The sequence below is a fragment of the Oncorhynchus tshawytscha genome, unplaced genomic scaffold (genome assembly GCF_018296145.1).
Source record: "Oncorhynchus tshawytscha isolate Ot180627B unplaced genomic scaffold, Otsh_v2.0 Un_contig_636_pilon_pilon, whole genome shotgun sequence".
Lineage (NCBI taxonomy): Eukaryota > Metazoa > Chordata > Actinopteri > Salmoniformes > Salmonidae > Oncorhynchus > Oncorhynchus tshawytscha.
The window spans coordinates 161,192-182,547 of NW_024609710.1; the positions used below are offsets into that span (position 1 = coordinate 161,192).

The 21,356-nt window shown below is 42.9% G+C and overlaps 1 protein-coding gene across 1 annotated transcript in view; it reads right to left on the bottom strand.

Moving 5' to 3' along the window:
- The window catches only part of LOC112241972 (extracellular serine/threonine protein kinase FAM20C-like), a 96,116-nt gene extending 90,117 nt beyond the window's left edge, over positions 1-5,999 (bottom strand). Inside the window, exons 1-2 of the mRNA XM_042317157.1 lie at positions 4,504-5,999; positions 2,817-2,998 (exon numbers count right to left, since the gene is read on the bottom strand). Of these exons, the coding sequence (XP_042173091.1) occupies positions 2,817-2,998; positions 4,504-5,063 (742 nt within the window). The 5' untranslated portion in view covers positions 5,064-5,999. The remainder of the gene's footprint in view (positions 1-2,816; positions 2,999-4,503) is intronic.
- Between the last annotated feature and the right edge of the window lie 15,357 nt (positions 6,000-21,356).

The following is a 21,356-nucleotide window of genomic DNA, read 5'->3' on the forward strand; positions in this document are numbered from 1 at the left end:
TGTGGCTGTCCATGGTTCTGATTTCTATGTGCGTGCGTGTGTGTGTGTGTGTGCCCATTCATGCAAGCAGAAAAACCCTACTTTTAGAGAAACGTCAATGCCATCCTCTCTTTGATATTGACGAAACCTAACCTGGGTGACACCTTTTTCCGTGTGTCTGTGTGTTTTCTTAACATTGACGTACCTAATACAAACGATTGGTAACACTTAGTGAATACCCTCTTCACCCTCTTCATAATGCATTAGAAGCATTGTGAAGTGTTGTAAATGCACTTACAGTAATGTCTTCATAGGAGGTCTACCAAACTATTGCCTTCAGCTCTTTTCAGTGATCATATTCCTATGATGTACAAATACACTATTAGCAGGAAACAGTAGTTACTACACTTCAGCTGAATCCATGCATGGATCTCCTCAATTGCAAAGAGAAGACTCAATAACCCTGTTAGAGGTGGACCAGGTTAGGCTGTACAGTAACTAGGAAACTCCAGACTACCCAGGAGGCTAGAAGTTTTCCAACTCCAAAACTCTCTCCGCCCGTGTAAAAGAACAGTACAATTACCTACGCCCATCTTTCCCTTCAGATCTGGCCGTCGCGCCGTCGCTCCGTTTCACGCGGAGGGAGTGGGCCAGGCTAAATCAGACACGCTCTAGACTCTGCCTGATTATCTGTCTAACAAAAGGCCTGAGAGGGGCTGTCTAAATGGCTTGTGTTTCTGTCATAATGGACAGGCTTTCAGGGGATTTGTCCATATATTACAGAGCATTAACTTGAGCATATTACACAACCCTGCAGCTCTGCCTAACCACAATGTAAACAAGCCCTGCAGTCTCCTCTTTCACTCTTTCTTTCTCCTTTGCTCTCACACTCACTTTATTTCTATTTGTCTGTCTTTCTCTCTCTATCTCTCTTTATTTCTCTCTTAAACTCTGTCTTTCTTAAACTCTCTCTCTCCCAGCTAGGTCTCTCTCTTACCATTTCTCTCTTTTGTTATAGGGCAAGATGTATTAGATTTTCTGGTTGCTGGGTCATATTGATAGTGCTATCAGATAATCTAACATTAATCCTTTAGTTGTCTAAACACTTTGCCACCGTGACCTGCCTCTATATAAAGCTTTCGAAAACTGCTTGTGACTCGCCCCCACAAACAAAACCATTGTGTGTAACTAGGACACTGATAATGAGCCGCGACCTGTGATCCAAAAGGTACTGGATGAGATGCACCAGCTGGGAAGCGCCGATCTAATCGACAAAACTCAAAAAGGTCATCCCTGATGAAACATTCAAATGAGATTCATGGTTCAAGTGGATTGAAACTAGGCCAGTGTTAGCATAGAGTAGCCTACAGTGTGAGTCACGGACACCTGTAGTAGAAGCACTGCTATGCATTCCACAACGGTTATGATGGACATCCATAGTGCTCTCTCTATCTGAGCATCCCTGAATTCATGAATGACAATGTATTTTTTTTATTTTTACAAAAGCTCCCTCTCGGTGGAACACTTCTGTATCATATTGATGAATGCGTTCTCTGTCTCTTTCTCTCTCTCCCTCTCTCTCAAACATACACACAGGCGTACACGCGCACACACACACGCATGGTCACACACACACGCACGCACACACACGCACACACACACCTGGGCTGCTGTAGATGTATGAGTTATGAGATGTTCTGCACACTGAGAAAAAGGTCATATCTTTACAGAGAGACAGGCTCAACCAAACATTATCAGCAGGAAAAATGCTGAAGTGGAAACTTTCCAGAATATCTGCACCCTGTGTTGTCTCTCTCCCTGGTCCAGGCTGGACTGATTGGGAAGGTGGCTGTCTGTGTGGAGGTACAGTATGCACACACACACACACACACACACACACACTCCTCCACAACCCCCACATTCCTTCCCCACAATATATATGTATATACATTCCTTCCCACACAATATATATATATTATATGGCCATCTCTGAGTGCAGATCCAGTTGATTGATGGGCAGAGGAATGGAAACAGTGTGTGACACACACCTAGAACAAGAGGTGCCATGGAGCACGAGTGATTACATCCTGTCCAGGAGTGATTGAGGAAATAATATCAATGCTGGTGGGAACTTTAATGGCGTGGTGCAGCGGTTATTATTTTAGCCCTCGTCTTTGCATGCACACAAACATCAGCATAGACACGAGACTGTGTACGTATGTATCCCTCGCATGCAGGCACACACACACAGCCACCCCGACCCCCTTACACACACACAGGTCTATGATATGGCAGACCTCAGACTGGTGAGCGAGGGAGGCAGTACTTCATTGCAGCTGTAGCTCTCCAGTGGGAACAGTAGCAGTCACAGAGGTGGACACATTAAGCCTGCGACAGCCACATAATGTCACCTAAACACTCGGTATGATTGCTTTGAGGTCTGAAAGATTATTTTCCATAACCAAACTGTTTGACACAGAAGGATTGATGGTTTTTCATCTATTTTTCACTTCCTCTGAATGTATTTGCTATCTGTAACAAGGGCCTCAGGTAAAAATGAAGGGGGATTTAATTGAAACTCAGCATTGGGACAAAAGCACCGGATGTTGATTAAATGTGGCTTTCAATATAATGCCTTTACTTAAGTGTCTATGTGTGTATCATTGTTTTTTACTCCCTCCCTCCCTCCCTCCCTCCCTCCCTCCCTCCCTCCCCCTCCCCCTCCCTCCCTCCCTGCCTGCCTCCCTCCCTCCCTCCCTCCAAATCCTTCCCTCCCTCCCTCCACAACAGTCTCACAGAGATGCACTGCACAGTATTCTAGTTCATCCCAGACTCACCCACACTGGTGATCCTCTGGGTGACCAGATCCTTGAGCAGGGAGTCCAGGACAGGGTTGTGTCTGGAGTAGAGTTCGTAGCGGTTGATACCGATGTGGAAGCGAAGCCAGTTGGGGTAGGACTCGGCTGTCACCTCCCCTGTGGGGGGGTACTCCTCCTCTTCCACGTTAGCTTCATTGTGCCTAGTGGATGGAGAACAGAAGCGAGGGATGAGTTGTAGGAAAGGAGAAAAGGAGAGGAGCTCAACTGTCAATGCATTGTCAATGCAACTAATTCACTGCTACAGATTTGGTAACGAAGATGACTGCTACAGCAGAGGAGGCTAGTGGGAGTAACTATAGGAGGTTGGGCTCATTGTAATGGCTGGAATGGAATAAATGGAATGGTATCAAACACATCAGACACATGGAAACAACGTGTTGGGCTCCGTTCCATTGATTCCATTCCAGACATTACAATGATCCTGTCCTCCTACACTGTAGCTCCTCCCACCAGCATCAGGTGTGTTCATAAGCCTCACAGTATTCTCCTGCATTAATGGGTGTGTTACAGGGTCTGCTTTGGGATTGGATGGATTTCACATTTTTATGATGGTATCCAGGTTATCAAAAAGTTTCCTTAGAAATGTCATTAAGTCTAATCAAATGACATGAATTAATTCAAATATCACACCGGCCGTCAAAGTAGAGTCCTACATGCAATATCAAGGAAGCTGCCGCTTAATGAAGGTGTCAAATAGTGCTGTAATAAACAACACTATTTTGCTAAGCAAAGCTAAAGCCAATGTTTATGATGCAACCACCATATATGGCAATCACATCATCATAAAATATATTGGAGAGACTCACCATTGAAATTCAATCAATATGTTGTTTACACATGGTTGAACATAAACAGCATCGTTATTGAAGTCATACATAGGCTACAGTCACATCAAATAACCTAACATCTATGTCTACAGTGTTGGTTGAATACAGGACACATATCTGTGGCCAAACTCTCTATTCTTAATTCAGTTGTTACATTGTAATAACACAATAAGTATGAAAATAGTATTCCTACCCCCACATGCTTAGGAGATCATTAGATATTAGGGTAAACCACGGCAGAATAAAATAGGTAAGTACAGGTGCAGAGGGCAGGGGGTGCTCAGAAGACCACCACAGTTCAGATCAAAGGAAAGGATGGATAGATAGTTGATTCACTACACAACGGTAGAGGTGGAGAGGAAGAGTTGAATAGAGAGATTGGATTGTCTTCCAGTTAACGATATCCCCATAGAATGGAGAGAGTGTGAGTAGAAATTATGATAGGTAGATGGATAGAGAGAGATAGCAGTAGAGAATAAAGAATGGGTTTGCATGCAGGAGTACCACTTTGCAGTAGGTGCAATGAATAGTGTATGGACAATAAGTCCTGTATATAGTCATGTAGCCTTTAAGCTACGGGGTATAGTGGATAGCAAGCAGAGATACACTGACTGATGCTCAGTTCAAGTATCTGGACAAGTGGACCATTAGTTATTAATATCACTTTTGTATTCATTTAATTAAAACAGTGAAAGCCAGGGAGGAAGTCAATTTAAGTAACGGTTGCTTGAGGGTAATAATCCATTTATGGCACTATACACCTGTCACCTTGATTTCTTATAAGGTGATACGTCTGATTCTTTTTATCCCCAGCTTACCATTCTTGATTCCCCGCTGCTTTCGGATATAACCTGATGTCAGTATTGACGTTGAACAAGGTGTCGTCGTCTGTGAGGGTCGGCAGGTCCGTCTTGTATAAAGGATGCTCGAACAGAGACGGCAGCCGGAAGATACCGGGCGCAGCAACGGTCTTACCCCCGCTGGCGTCTCTGATGAGCGGCTTCTGGTTATCCGCTGCCCCGTCGTACTGTTTCATTCGTTTGAAAGACTCCGCTCTCTCCCCAGCGGCAGGGATTTTTTCCAGGGAATGGGACGTGAGGTTTGAGCTCGGCTCGTTGCTAAAATCTTGCAGGATTCTCAGCGTGTGTTTGTTAGGCCAGCCCGGTTCCGCCACCGACCTAGCGCGTTGCTTCCCCCAGCTCCCGGCCTCCTCGCTCGGGTTGTGAGTGCACTGGCAGCCACCTTTGCCGGTTTCCGGTCCCGCCGCTCGCTTCTCTAGTTTTGGGAGCAAGTCTATCATAATGTGCATGGTGCACACCACCAAAAACACCATGAGTATCAAAACTCGAAATTTCCGAAACAGTATCATCTTGATCATTTTGTACAGGATTCACTTCTAAGTAGTTGTTGTTATATCACTAAACCACAAAAGCAGCGCACAACACCGATATATATAAAAAAGTATAGTACATGTGAAATATGGAGCAAAAACCCAATGTAGATCATTTAGATATTTTTTCTGGTCATCCCAAACATAATCCGTGTTATATCAGAAACTCCATGTTTACGCACAGAGCGCTGGTCTTTTAGAAAAGACTGAATTATTTATATTCAGCCAGATGGACATGCCGACTCATTGCGGAGAGCAGGCACCTTAAAGCAAATAGGTCTGTGGCTATTCTGAATACGACACAAAACAATATCTAATCGTAATAGCAGTGAATAGTTTAGGGAATTTTAAACGTGTTTTAGCACAATTGCGTTGCGAAAGCACTGTTCCATCCTCAGAACATGCAATGCTGAGCATAACAACGTGTCAATGCTGTCCAATCGTCATTTTTGTTAAAAGTCCGAGGGACAGTCTTTATTCAATTTCAGATGTAAAAAATGTAGCCACAGTCCTTGTAGGAAATAGCAACAGGCACAAAAAAATGCGTTAAAGAAAAGCAACGCAAAAAAAATCGACGAGATTTTAAAAAACATGTGATGCTTTGTCAGCTGAAGATACCTGGATGCAAGCCTAGGCCAGATCCTGTCAAAAATATAAATCTCCAGTCTCCGTCTTTCCGTTCAAGGAACAGCAGAGCCAGTAGGCTACACCGCTTGGCAGGTGCAGAGATTTTCACTTCCACTTGTCCCGTGGCTGTTATACTTCTCAGTCGAACTAATATCGTGCTCTTACTGGGTGGGTGTGTTAAATATTATGATCAAACCCGTCTGAGCCCAGCCTCGCCGGCGTCATAGGGAAGAGATTGGCTGCGTCTACATGCAAACAGCGATTGTGACATAAAAAGAGAGAGAGCTTCAGAAAGCGTGTTGGAACGATATACTGTAAACCTGGCTGCAACTCTCCATAGCGCAAGAAGAGGGCGTCTTCTATTTCTAATCGCAATACTGCTATGTACCACTGTGCAGTCGACCAGACCCTGCGCCAGGATAAAGGGGGAAGTTGAAATCGGTGAAGGGGCACACTTTTGGGGTGTTCTTGCATTTGAATTATATTAAATTCGGCTTATTTCACGCTATACCACAATAAACATAAAATTCAAATGTCGAGGATCCGAGATCATTGATTGAGTGCTTTTGAAGTGACAGGCTACATATTTCTCTTCAACCTATCTCCGCTGCGCTGTATCAGTACAATGGAAAGAGCCCTGCACACTAAAGCAAGGCCGTTTTGGTAATGAATAGGCTGCAAGATAGATAGGCTGTTTGTCATAGGTGATTTACCCTATGTGAATGCAGCCACACATACAGCTGTTTTACCAAAAATTCAAACAAAAATACTGCAATACAAACGAGTGAATGAAAACAGAACAACAGTACCAAGCCTAGTAAACAAAATATCAGATAAATAAAGGAATGACACAATCTACACTGAACAAATATATAAACACAACATGTAAACTGTTGGTCCCATGTTTCATGAGCTGAAATAAAATATCCCAGAAATGTTTCATATACATAATAAGCTTATTTATCTCATATTTTGTTCACAAATGTGTTTATATACCTGTTAGTGAGCATTTCTTCTTTGCCAAGATAAACAATCCGCCTGACAGGTGTGGCATGTCAAGCAGCTGATTAAAGAGCATGATCATTACACAGGTGCACCTTGTGCTGAGGACAATAAAAGGCCATTCTAAAATGTGCAGTTTTGTCACACAACACAATGCCACAGATGTTGAAAGTTTTGAGGGAGCGTGCAATTGGCCTGCTGACTGCAGGAATGTCAACCAGAGCTGTTGGCAGATAATTGAATGTTAACTTCTCAAACATAAGCCACCTCCAACGTCGTTTTAGAGAATTTGGCAGTAAGTCCAACTGGCCTCATAACCTCAGACCATGTGTATGGAGTTTCGTGGGCGAGCGATTTGCTGATGTCAACATTGTGAACAGAGTGCCCCATGGTGGCGGTGGGGTTATGGTATGGGCAGGCATAAACTACGGACAACGAACACAATTGCATTTCATCGATTGGCAATTTGAATGCACAAAAAGACTGTGATGAGATCCTGAGGCCCATTGTGATGCCCATTGTTTTAGGTATCTGTGACCAACAGACACATATCTGTGTTCTCAGTTATGTGAAATCCATAGATTAGGGCCTAAGGATTTTTTTTTTAATTGACTGATTTCTTCATATTGTTGTTCAATAGCCTAGTTACATTAGCAGTAAACAAAAGGCAAATGGAGATCCACATAACAAAAACAGAGCCTACAGCATTTTTAATACATCACCCTATACACCATTATTAGCCAAATAAAGATCATTTTGTGAAAAAAAACAAGTTAGATAGGCCCACTGGATTAAAATGGACCAGCTCACATGGCATTTGCCCAAAATGCCAGATGGCCAGTCTGCCCGTCTGTCTGTCTGCCCTGTCTGTCTGTCTGTCTGTCTGTCTGTCTGTCTGTCTGTGATTAACTGTCTGAAGATGATGGGCTATGATAGGCACTATACCTAATCTCTGTACTTAACCTAAAGACTTCAATACTGGATCTCATTAATATAAGGATCTCATTAATGCATATGAATGTGTTGTGATGGCTGTTATGCATCAACAACTTGAATACCTCCTTCTGAAAGTGAATGATAATAATAACTATCTGTTGTGAGAAAATGAGACAAACATTTCATTACGACAGCAAAAAAGACATGCAATTATTACATGCTGCAGCAAGAGCTAGCCTGGCACCTAAAGCGCTCGCATTTCCATCCCAAATGGCACCCTGTTCGCTAGTGCACTACTTCCATAGGGCTCTGGTCAAAAGTAGTGCACTATGTAGGGAATAGAGTGCCATTTGGGATGCAAGCAGAGGAAGAGGATTAAATGAATAACCGCTTAAGTGCCTTGGAGTTTATTCAATCTGCCAATTATAGGCCTTTTGACTGGCTAAATATACAACACACTCCTCATGCAGAAAATCTATTTACCTCGTCATGTGCCACACAGGTTCAACCGTGTGAGATGCAGAGCAATGCGGAGCAATAAACATGAACTATCTATGGGCGAAAATGTCTACCGCTTAAAACATTACTGTAAAATAAATAGAATGGAAATGATGGGGAATACATATGATGTGAAATGGAGGGGAGGGAGGGGTTTGTGTGTGTGTGTGTGTGTGTGTATGTGTGCGTGTGTGTGTGTGTACACTGTGCTTCTGAAGGCACCACTAACTGGGACAGAATGGAAGAGTTTCACTTGGCTTCTGTCTCTTGTCCCAGAGGCACTTGTGTTCAAGTTCATGCCCCTGCCAGATTTGCACATCTAAATAAATAAAATAGGATCTTAAAGCTAACAAGTAAACAAATTGTTCTCCCCAAAGGCAAGCCTGCTGTCCCAATTCGTCTTGTGTTTCCAGACAAAACAATTTGGCATGAACAGACGTCTGAGAATCCACTGATGCTAAGCTCTAAGTGTAAAGGTAGTCAATGCCCCAGCTCGCATCAATATGCAATTGGTTCTGACTGACAGAGAGAGAGAGAGAAATATGTCATGTGTTATTACATCTGAGAAACAATGCTCATTTCAAAGCAGTAGGAACCAGTCTGAACATGTCGTTTTTGAGGACACACATAGTTGATGTCAGCCCTGTACACTTTCTGCATACAAATGGAAGAGAAAATACAATTTCAAGAACAAAGGACATTATAATACATTATAATGCTTCATTTGGCCTTACATAGCCTGTTCATAATGCTTCATTTGGCCTTACATAGCCTGTTCATAATGCTTCATTTGGCCTTACACAGCCTGTTCATAATGCTTCATTTGGCCTTACACAGCCTGTTCATAATGCTTCATTTGGCCTTACACAGCCTGTTCATAATGCTTCATTTGGCCTTACACAGCCTGTTCATAATGCTTCATTTGGCCTTACACAGCCTGTTCATAATGCTTCATTTGGCCTTACACAGCCTGTTCATAATGCTTCATTTGGCATTACACAGCCTGTTCATAATGCTTCATTTGGCATTACACAGCCTGCTCATTATGCTTTATGCATGTAGTTACAGGGTTATGAACAGTTATTAAAGCCTGTTGTACATTATAATGCATTATGTTGATACAGTTGAAAACGGAAGTTTACATACACTTAGGTTGGAGTCATTAAAACTTGTTTTTCAACCACTCCACAAATTTCTTGTAAACAAACCATTGTTTTGGCAAGTTGGTTGGGACATCTACTTTGTGCATTGTTCCAACAATTGTTTACAGATTATTCCACTTATAATTCACTGTATCACAATTCCACTGATTCAGAAGTTTACATACACTAAGTTGACTGTGCCTTTAAACAGCTTGGAAAATTCCAGAAAATTATGTCATGGCTTTAGAAGCTTCTGATTGGCTAATTTACATAATTTTAAACAGGTTTACAAAAGTGGATCTATATCCACAGTAAAACTCAGTGCCCAATGTCATCATGGGAAAACCTGAAAGGCCAAGACCTCAGCAAAAAGCCACTGCTCCAAAGTCTGGTTCATCCATGGGAGCAATTTCCAAATGCCTGAAGGTACAGTTTGCATCTGCACAAAACAAAGATCAAGAATAGCTGTTTTCGGAGAAATGTCCTCTGGTCTGATGAAACAAAAAGCAAAGGAGCTGTGAAGATGGCCATAATCACCATTTTGTGGATATGTTTGGACATCTCAAAATCAGTCAGGGGAGGCTTGCAAATGGGTCTTCCAAATGGACAATGACCATCTCAACCGTTGGGATGGTGGTGGTATTTGATACAGGAGGGACTCAATGGGAGAAAAGTGTGGGCAGAACTGAAAAAGCAGGAGGGACTGGAGTCACTCACAAACCTAGATGGCATCATGAGGATGAAACATTTTGTGGGTATATTGAAGGCAACATCTCAAGACCCAGTCAGGAAGTTGAAATTGTAAATGTTGAGTTTAAATGTATTTGGCTAAGGTGTATGTAAACTTCCGACTTCATCTGTATGGCATAATTATTAAATATGGCATAAGGCACACTTATAATGCATCATGACAAGGGTCTTCATCATACAAAGAGTAACTACCATTCCCTGTGGATTGTTCAACACAGTCTACCTCTGTTACAAAGAAAGCAAAATTCTATGCACTGGAATCTGATTAAAAGGACAAAGTTATTGTCTGTTGTATGAATAGCTTTATTGATGGCCAGGTACTAATGTCAAGCAACAAAGGATTTGGGTAATATGAATCATGTGTTTTAAAGGGGGCAATCTGGGATTCAAATGAACAAAGGTTTTGGGTAATATGAATCATGTGTTTTAAAGGGGGCAATCTGGGATTCAAGCAACAAAGGAGTTGGGTAATATGAATCATGTGTTTTAAAGGTTGCAATCTGGGATTCAAGCAACAAAGGAGTTGGGTAATATGAATCATGTGTTTTAAAGGGGGCAATCTGGGATTCAAATGAATCATGTGTTTTAAAGGGGGCAATCTGGGATTCAAGCAACAAAGGATTTGGGTAATATGAATCATGTGTTTTAAAGGGGGCAATCTGGGATTCAAGCAACAAAGGATTTGGGTAATATGAATCATGTGTTTTAAAGGGGCAATCTGGGATTCAAGCAACAAAGGAGTTGGGTAATATGAATCATGTGTTTTAAAGGGGGCAATCTGGGATTGAAGCAACAAAGGAGTTGGGTAATATGAATCATGTGTTTTAAAGGGGGCAATCTGGGATTCAAGCAACAGCAAAGCGAGCACCCCACCACTTGTTGTGTTTAAGAGTTGATGGACGGGGTTGGATAAATGTAACCACTCTCAAATACATAGACAGAGCTATAGATGCAAGGATCCATGAAATCAAAATGTAAAAGTAAAAAAAGATGTATTATGTACCAATCCCAGATTGTCCGTTTAATAAAAGGGTAGAGACTGAAGTCATGAGAGGAAGCAGAAGAACATCAGAGGTGCCTTTCAAAAGTCTTAAATGTCTGTGTGATTTATAGTCATTCTTCATATCTGTACTCTTCTTGTGACAAGGAAGTGGAATTCATTATTTTATTCATCTAGGTAGACACCCACTGAGCAGGTATAGAAATGACATCTATAATAAACTGTAATCGTTATCACCCTCGGGCTATTCATTCCAGGACCATGATTTTATAAAAATAAAACGTTAGATGTGGTGTACAGACCACTGATTATAATGCAGGGCCATTTATTTAGAAAGGAAGCATACACATGTTCTTCTCACACGGAGACAGCAGTTGTTTCACTCTGGGCCATTGTGTATGTTGGAAGGGAGAAATGTATTCTTTTTATAGCACGTCCTGGAAAATATTTAATACCTGTGGAATGAGTTCAGGTTGACATATGAAACAAATGAAGTTATTCATGACACACACACACACACACACACACACACACACACACACACACACACACACACACACACACACACACACACACACACACACACACACACACACACACACACACACACACACACACAGTGTGCCTTCAGAAAGTATTCACATCCCATTACTTTTTCCCCATTTTGGAATTCTGAGAGAATTTCTCCTTTCAGCAGGACAATAACCTAAAACACAAGGCCAAATCTACACTGGTGTTGCTTACCAAGAAGACAGTGAATGTTCCTGAGTGGCCGAGTCACAGTTTTGACTTAAATCTGCTTGAAAATATATGGCAAGACTTGGAAATGGTTGTCTAGCAATGATCAACAACTCATTTGACAGCTTGAAGAATTTTGAAAAGAATAATGGGCAAATGTTGCAAATCCAGGTGTGGAAAACTGTTAGAAACTCAGCCAGAGAACTCACAGCTGTAATTGCTGTCAAAGGTGCATCTACAAAGTATTGACTCAGTGGTGTGAATTCTTAAGTACATTGCCCTAGGTTGGTGGCCTTTAACGCCTAAGAGACGGGGTGACCTCAGACAGGCATAGTTACCCTCGGCGGGACTGGAATTATTCCCACCATTGACTGGTTGGAGCTGAAGAGCTGGAGGACTCAATCTCTCTCAGTTTCTGTACAAATATAAAAGAATAAGGGAGGGAACACACACAAACACACTCTTTTTCAGTAGAAATTGGAAAATGTAAGAAGGGAGAAATCATTGCATATTTCAGATTCTAGACATTGGTCTGTCCAACTTTGGCTATATACACAGAGGAGTGTGGGTGTGACTGAGGCAGCAGTGCTCACCTTGCCCCCGAGGGCTGAGCTGGACTGTTGTAGACTGACTGAAGGGGATAAGATTGTATGGATGCTCAATGTAGAATGTTGAACTGGACCTCTTTGGCTCAATAGAATGGTTAATTAATTAGTGTGTTTTAAAAGGTGGGACTGAGCGCGAGGTTCTTTGCGAGCGTACTTATATTGTCTTCTAAACCAAGTTTGTTTGTGTGTGTGTGTGCTTGCATGGGGGTCTGTCTGTCAGCCGTCCGTTTTACTGTGTCTGCTTTACTGTGGGTCGATGATAGGTGGTGTATTCTGTTCATTCTGCTAACCTCTGAAACAGCTCCCATTCAACAAACTGAACACATCAGTCTGCACAGGTGTCTGTAGAGCATTCACTGCAATATGAAACCATTTATAAGAAACGACACAAAACAAGTCTACATCACAAGCAGTGATTGAGGTAAATATGATGCATATTGCAGAACTCAAAGAGGTCGGTAAAGAAAAGACTGAAAGACAGACAGAGTCCATCTATTCTGTGTCTTCTGATAGCAGTCTGAAGGGGACCTTGGAGGAGTGACGACGACTGTGTCTGTCTGCTAAACAGGGCATTGTGGGTATGATGGATGCATGAGGCATGATCACTCCAGCTCTCAGCTAGAGATGATAGATAGATCTGAACGGATGATATAAGTGATGTGTTATTGGCATGTGTTGTCTTGTGTGTTTTGTGTGTGTGTGTGTGTGTCTCTGCGTGCATGCGTGCGTGTGTGTGTCAAAGTGTGTGTGTCTGTGTGTATGTGCGTGTGTGTGTGTGTGTGCATTGATTTGAGCTCTGTCACTCTCCCTGTAGGAACCAACGCCTTGCACATGCTTGAAGAGAACCAAGGACATCAGACTCTAGTTCCCCCTCACATACTAACCGTGCACGCCAGGCAATATTCACAGCAACTCTATCATTACAAAAAAACATAACCCAGAGAGCAGGTGTCTTTACCTATAGTTGCTTACCAGTTACTCTGCTCTGTGAAATCAATGACATACAGTCAATTCGTGCTCTTTGTGCTGTGAGAATGTGGGCTGATGCATAGGTTTGTGTCCCAAATGGCACCCTATTCCCTATCAAATAAAATGCATTACGTTTGACCAGCCTTATGGGCCCTGCTCAAAACATAGGGAATAGGGTGCAGTTTGGGATGCACACAACGTTCCCAAAGTAATGTACAGTGCAGACAAACAAATCTATAAAAGAAACACCTACGTTTAAAGTGAGAAGTAGGCTTTGGTCTGAAGTAAGAAAAAAAAGAAAGAAAACTCACATGAGCACCACAATGCCTACTGCACCCATGCTCTACCAAGGTTTTCCAGCACCACAATGCCTACTGCACCCATGCTCTACCAAGGTTTTCCAGCACCACAATGCCTACTCCACCCATGCTCTACCAAGGTTTTCCAGCACCACAATGTCTACTCCACCCATGCTCTACCAAGGTTTTCCAGCACCACAATGCCTACTCCACCCATGCTCTACCAAGGTTTTCCAGCACCACAATGCCTACTCCACCCATGCTCTACCAAGGTTTTCCAGCACCACAATGCCTACTCCACCCATGCTCTACCAAGGTTTTCCAGCACCACAATGTCTACTCCACCCATGCTCTACCAAGGTTTTCCAGCACCACAATGCCTACTCCACCCATGCTCTACCAAGGTTTTCCAGCACCACAATGCCTACTCCACCCATGCTCTACCAAGGTTTTCCAGCACCACAATGCCTACAAGGTTTTCCAGCACCCATGCTCTGCTCTGCCAAGGTTTTCCAGCACCACAATGCCTACTCCACCCATGCTCTACCAAGGTTTTCCAGCACCACAATGCCTACTCCACCCACCAAGGTTTTCCAGCACCACAATGTTTTCCAGCACCACAATGTCTACTCCACCCATGCTCTACCAAGGTTTCCAGCACCCAGCACCACAATGCTCTACCAAGGTTTTCCCACCCATGCTCTACCAAGGTTTTCCAGCACCACAATGCCTACTCCACCCATGCTCTACCAATGTTTTCCAGCACCACAATGCCTACTCCACTCATGCTCTACCAAGGTTTTCCAGCACCACAATGCCTACTCCACCCATGCTCTACCAAGGTTTTCCAGCACCACAATGCCTACTCCACCCATGCTCTACCAAGGTTTTCCAGCACCACAATGCCTACTCCACCCATGCTCTACCAAGGTTTTCCAGCACCAAAATGTCTACTGCACCCATGCTCTACCAAGGTTTTCCAGCACCACAATGCCTACTCCACCCATGCTCTACCAAGGTTTTCCAGCACCACAATGTCTACTCCACCCATGCTCTACCAAGGTTTTCCAGCACCACAATGCCTACTCCACCCATGCTCTACCAATGTTTTCCAGCACCAAAATGTCTACTGCACCCATGCTCTACCAAGGTTTTCCAGCACCACAATGCCTTCTCCACCCATGCTCTACCAAGGTTTTCCAGCACCACAATGTCTTCTCCACCCATGCTCTACCAAGTTTTTCCAGCACCACAATGTCTACTCCACCCATGCTCTACCAAGGTTTTCCAGCACCACAATGTCTACTCCATGTGAATGTGTATGCAGGTTGCTTTGTCTCGCCCTGACCTTAGTTATCTTTGTTTTCTTTATATTTTTGGTTAGGTCAGGGTGTGACATGTGTGATTATATGTTTTTGTCCTGTCTAGGGGGTTGGGACCATTCTAGGGGTTTTTGTATGTCTATGGTTGCCTAGATTGGTTCTCAATTAGAGGCAGCTATTTATCGTTGTCTCTGATTGGGAACCATATTTAGGCAGTCATATGCTTTGGGTATTTTGTGGGTGATTGGTTCCTGTGTCAGTGTTTGTGCCACACGGGATTCATATTCACTTTGTTATTTTGTATTCTGTCGTGTTCAGTTTATACTATTAAAACAAGGACACTTACCACACTGCGTATTGGTCTGATCCTTGCTACTCCACTTCAGACGAAGAGGACGATATCAGTTATATTCTTGGGATTCAAACCTTCTCAAACATTCTAATCCATACTCTTAGAGGAGGTGCTGTATGGGGTACAAACGTGATTTGTACCCCATACAGATTAAAGTATTGGATTCTTCACACACCACACTAATCCCATTCCACTAATCCTTTTCTACCTTTTTTAATTATATGAAAGCAAGCTTTGCTAATATACTTACAAGACCATCATGCTTGATTGAGCTAGCCCTGGGGCGGCAGGGTAGCCTAGTGGTTAGAGCTTTGGACTAGTAACCAGAAGGTTGCAAGCTCAAACCCCCTGAGCTGACAAGGTAAAAATCTGTTGTTCTGCCCCTGAACAGCCAGTTAACCCACTGTTCCTAGGCTGTCATTGGAAATAAGAATTTTTTCTTAACTGACTTGCCTAGTTAAATAAAGGTTAAATAAATAAATCAATGCAAAAACAAAGTGTTTGAGTGGAGAAGAAAGTAAAAGTGCCATATGTGCCATGTAAGAAAGCTAACATTTAAGTTCCTTGTTCAGAACATGAGAAATTATGAAAGCTGGTGGTTCCTTTTAACATGAGTCTTCAATATTCCAAGGTAAGAAGTTTTAGGTTGTAGTTAATATAGTATTTATAGGACTATTTCTCTCGAAACCATTTGTATTTTATATACCTTTGACTATTGGATGTTCTTATAGGCACTTTAATATTGCCAGTGTAACAGTATAGCTCCCATCCCTCTCCTCGCTCTTACCTGGGCTCGAACCAGGAACACAATGACAACAGCCACCCTCGAAGCAACGTTACCCATCGCTCCACAAAAGCCACAGCACTTGCAGAGCAAGGGGAACAACTACTCCAAGCTAACCGATCGCTGCAGCTGTACGTAGTCTATCGGTAAATAGCCCACCCAATTTTACCTACCTCATCCCCATACTGTTTATATTTATTTACTTTTCTGCTTTTTTGCACACCAGTATCTCTACCTGTACATGACCATCTGATCATTTATCACTCCAGTGTTAATCTACAAAATTGTAATTATTCGCCTACCTCCTCATGCCTTTTGCACACAATGTATATAGACTCTTTTTTTCCTACTGTGTTATTGACTTGTTAATTGTTTATTCCATGTGTAACTCTGTGTTGTCTGTGTCACACTGCTATGCTTTATCTTGGCCAGGTCGCAGTTGCAAATGAGAACTTGTTCTCAACTAGCCTACCTGGTTAAATAAAGGTGAAATATATATATATATATATTTTTTTAAAGTCTCCGAGCGAGTGACATTTGAAATGTTATTAGCGCTCACCCTGCTAACTAGCTAGCCATTTCACATCGGTTACACCAGCCTAATCTCGGGAGTTGATAGGCTTGAAGTCATAAATAGCGCAATGCTTGAAGCATTGCGAAGAGCTGCTGGCAGAACGCACGAAAGTGCTGTTTGAATGAATGCTTACGAGCCTGCTGCTGCCTACCACCGCTCAGTCAGACTGCTCTATCAAATATCAAATCAAACACTTAATTATAACATAATAACACACAGAAATACGAGTCTGTAGTCATTAATATGGTAGAATGCGGAATATATCATTTCAAAAACAAAACGTTTATTATTTCAGTGAAATACGGAACCGTTCGGTATTTTATCTAACAGGTGGCATCCCTAAATCTAAATATTCCTGTTACATTTTACAACCTTCAATGGTATGTCATAATTACGTAAAATTCTGGCAAATTATTTCGCAACGAGCCAGACTGCCCAAACTGTTGCATATACCCTGACTCTGCGTGCAATGAACGCAAGAGAAGTGACACAATTTCATCTGGTTAATATTGCCTGCTAATCTGGATTTCTTTTAGCTAAATATGCAGGTTTAAAAATATATACTTTGTGTATTGATTTTAAGAAAGGCATTGGTGTTTATGGTTAGGTACAGTCGTGCAACGATTGTGCTTTTTTTGCAAATGCGCTTTTGTTAAATCATCCCCCTGCGTTGCATCGATTATATGCTACGCAGGACACGCTAGATAAACTAGTAATATCATCAACCATGTGTAGTTATAACTAGTGATTATGATTGATTGATTGTTTTTTTATAAGATAAGTTTAATGCTAGCTAGCAAGTTACCTTGGCTTCTTACTGTATTCGCGTAACAGGCAGGCTCCTCGTGGAGTGCAATGAGAGGCAGGTGGTTAGAGCGTTGGACTAGTTAACTAAGGTTGCAAGATTGAATCCCGGAGCTGACAAGGTAAAAGTCATTCTGCCCCTGAACAAGGCAGTTAACCCACCATTCCTAGGCCATCAGTGAAAATAAGAATGTGTTCTTAAACTGACTTGCCTAGTTAAATAAAGGTGTAAAAAAAAAAAATCGGCCAAATCAGTGTCCAAAAATACCGATTTCCATATGCTAAGAAAACTTGAAATCGGCCCTAATTTTTGCAATAAAGATGACGCCAAAATAATTTTTATTTGAACCTTTAATTAACTAGGCAAGTCAGTTAAGAACAAATCCTTATTTTCAATGACAGCACAGTGGGTTAACTGCCTTGTTCAGGGGTAGAACAACAGATTTTTATCTTGTCAGCTCAGGGATTTGATCTTGCAACCTTTTGGTTACAAGTCCAATGCTCTAACCACTAGGCTACCTACCTTCCCTATTAGTACTCAGACCCCTTCACGTTTTGTTATGTTACAGCATTATTCTAAAATGTATTAAAAGTTTTTTTCTCCTCATTAATCTACACACAATACCCCATAATGACAAAGAAAAAACTGTTTTTTAGAAAGAAAAAAAAACTGCAGTATCACATTTACATAAGTATTCCGACCCTTTAGTCAGTACTTTGTTGAAGCACCTTTGGCAGCGATTACAGCCTTGAATCTTCTTGAGTATGACACTACAAGCTTGGCACACCTGTGTTTGTGTAACGGCTGTTGGTGGAAGAAGGTGAGGACCAAGGTGCAGCGTGGTACGTGTTCATGTTTGTTTATTGACACTGAACACTAAATACAAAAATAACAAAGGGAATAACCGAAACAGTCCTGAAAGGTGAAAAACACTAAACAGAAATCAACTACCCACAAAACCCATGTGGGGAATAGCTACCTAAGTATGGTTCTCAATCAGCGACAACGATAGACAGCTGCCTCTGATTGAGAACCACACCCAGCCAAACAACAAAGAAATACAAAACATAGAAAATTAACATAGAATGCCCACCTTAGTCACACCCTGGCCTAACCAAAATGGAGAATAAAAGCCTCTATGGCTTTCTACCATTCTTCTCTGTAGATTCTCTCAAGCTCTGTCAGGTTGGATGGGGAGCATCACGCACAGCAATTTCCAGGTCTCTCCAGAGATGTTAGATCGGGTTCATGTCCGGAATCTGGCTGGGCCGCTCAAGGACATTCAGAGATTTGTCCTGAAGCCACTCCTGCATTGTCTTGGCTGTGTGCTTAGGGTTGTTGTCCTGCGAAGGTGAATCTTCGCCCCCAGTCTGAAGTCCTGAGCGCTCTGGAGCAGGTTTTCCTCAAGGATCTCTCTGTACTTTACTCCGCTCATCTTTCCCTTGATCCTGACTAGTCTCCCAGTCCCTGCCGCTGAAAAACATCCCTACAGCATAATGCTGCCACCACCATGCTTCACCGTAGGGATGGTATTGATGAGCGGTGATGAGCGGCGCCTGATTTTCTCCCGACGAGACACTTGGCATTCAAGCCAAAGAGTTCAAAATTGGTTTGTTAAGATAAGAGAATCTTATTTCTCATGGTCTGAGAGTGATTTAGGTGACTTTTGGCAAACTCCAAGTGGGCTGTCATGTGCCTTTTACTGAGGAGTGGTTTCTGTCTGGCCACTCTACCATAAAGGCCTGAGTGCTGCAGAGATGGTTGTCCTTCTGGAAGGTTCTCCCATCTCCACAGAGGAACTCTGGAGCTCTGTCAGAGTGACCATCGGGTTCTTGGTCACCTCCCACACAGATACCAATTCCCCATTCCAAGTTGAAAGACAAAGGCCAATAATCCCAATTAAGAACACTACTTCTCAGTGTCACCCCCGGTTCTCATTTGCCGCTAACGAGCAATCGAGCTGGTTAATTGAGGTCAAAAGTCCTCCTCATCTACTGATTGCACTTTCACCATCCCCCTTTCTCCCTCTCCTCACCCCCACTTTCTCCCCCTCTCCCACCACCCTTCTCCCTGTGAGTGACAGTGACCCTCTTCCACCCCTCCATCTCTGTCATGTAAATCTGAAGGACCAGAGGAGATACTGTCTGACCCAGGCTCTCAGCCTCTTCCTAATCCCTGAAAGAGACACCCCTGAGCGGGGACAGATGCACATTTTTACACAACACCAGGCTTATCTACAGCCAGCCCCTACCTACTTTAAGCTGTAGCCACAGTGATATTGGAACAGAACAAATCCTCGGCTGTCACAGCGCTATCAGAGAGAGCGAAAGAGAAAAAGAGAGAGAGAGGCCCCCTCCTCCTTCTGACAAGATCTGGTCGTTTCACACGGCGTCCGTATCAGTGGCTGACGTCAATGGCCAATAGAGATAATGGAGCACTGAGGGTGGTTTGATCGTTTGGGTGGCTCCCAGGCAATACAACTGTGTGTTTGAGTGTGTGTGTACCTCAGTGGGAAAAGAAAACTAACAGAACCACTCTGGTCAACAAACACTGGTTCAATCATACCCACAACTGTAATGATTTGTTCATCTTTTCTCTTCGGTGACGATTCCTCATCAACCAATACCTCATCAACCAGTGTTTCCTTTCACTCTTAGTAAATTATACATTAAATGATATGTGGCCTCCACAATAGTATAGGCATTGGCTCAGTGTTAAATTCAAATCTCCCTATCATCATGTATAAACCAATGACACCACTCTCAATGAAAATTCGCAAATCAACTTGATGGGAGGTACACAACACAACCTCTGAGCTGTCAGGCCATTACCGAGAACCACATAACAGATTTTTTTAACAGGGTCGTTAGCGATTAAGTGTATTTTCTGCGCCTTCCTAGCTCATATTCTAGATGTCAGATTAAAACGAGGCTATCGCGTCCATAAAGTGACCGTTGGACTTAAAAAATGCCATATTGACTACGTTTTAGAGGGGCAACAGTTTTTATAAAATGTATAATTTATCGCTCTCCCCAGGTCATTTCTGTCCATTAAGAACCAACGATGTTCTTTTTATAGCATTGCTGACAATGTGAACATATTTTCAGCCGAATCTCAGTACTTGGCTGCTATTATAGCCAGTTAGCTCACCAACTAGCCAGCAGCTACAAGTCAATGAGACTGTACAGAAAATCGGTAATTTTCGGAAGGTGAAAATCCACATTTTCCAGACGTTGAAATCAGGTTCATTTTCGGTTCTGAATGAATGTTGAAAAAACTTTCTATACTTTTGTTGGGGTTGTGCCATGGCGGAGATCTTTGTGGGCTATACTCAGCCTTGTCTCAGGATGGTAAGTTGGTGGTTGAAGATATCCCTCTAGTGGTGTGGGGGCTGTGCTTTGGCAGGGTGGGTGGGGTTATATCCTTCCTGTTTGGCACTGTCCGGGGGTGTCCTCGGATGGGGCCACAGTGTCTCCTGACCCCTCCTATCTCAGCCTCCAGTATTTATGCTGCAGTAGTTTATGTGTCGGGGGGCTAGGGTCAGTTTGTTATATCTGGAGTACCTCTCCTGTCCTATTCGGTGTCCTGTGTGAATCTAAGTGTGCGTTCTCTAATTCTCTCTTTCTCTCTTTCTCTCTCTCTCTCGGAGGACCTGAGCCCTAGGACCATGCCCCAGGACTACCTGACATGATGACTCCTTGCTGTCCCCAGTCCACCTGGCTGTGCTGCTGCTCCAGTTTCAACTGACCTGAGCCCTAGGACCATTCCCCAGGACTACCTGACATGATGACTCCTTGCTGTCCCCAGTCCACCTGGCCGTGTTGCTGCTCCAGTTTCAACTGTTCTGCCTTATTATTATACGACCATGCTGGTCA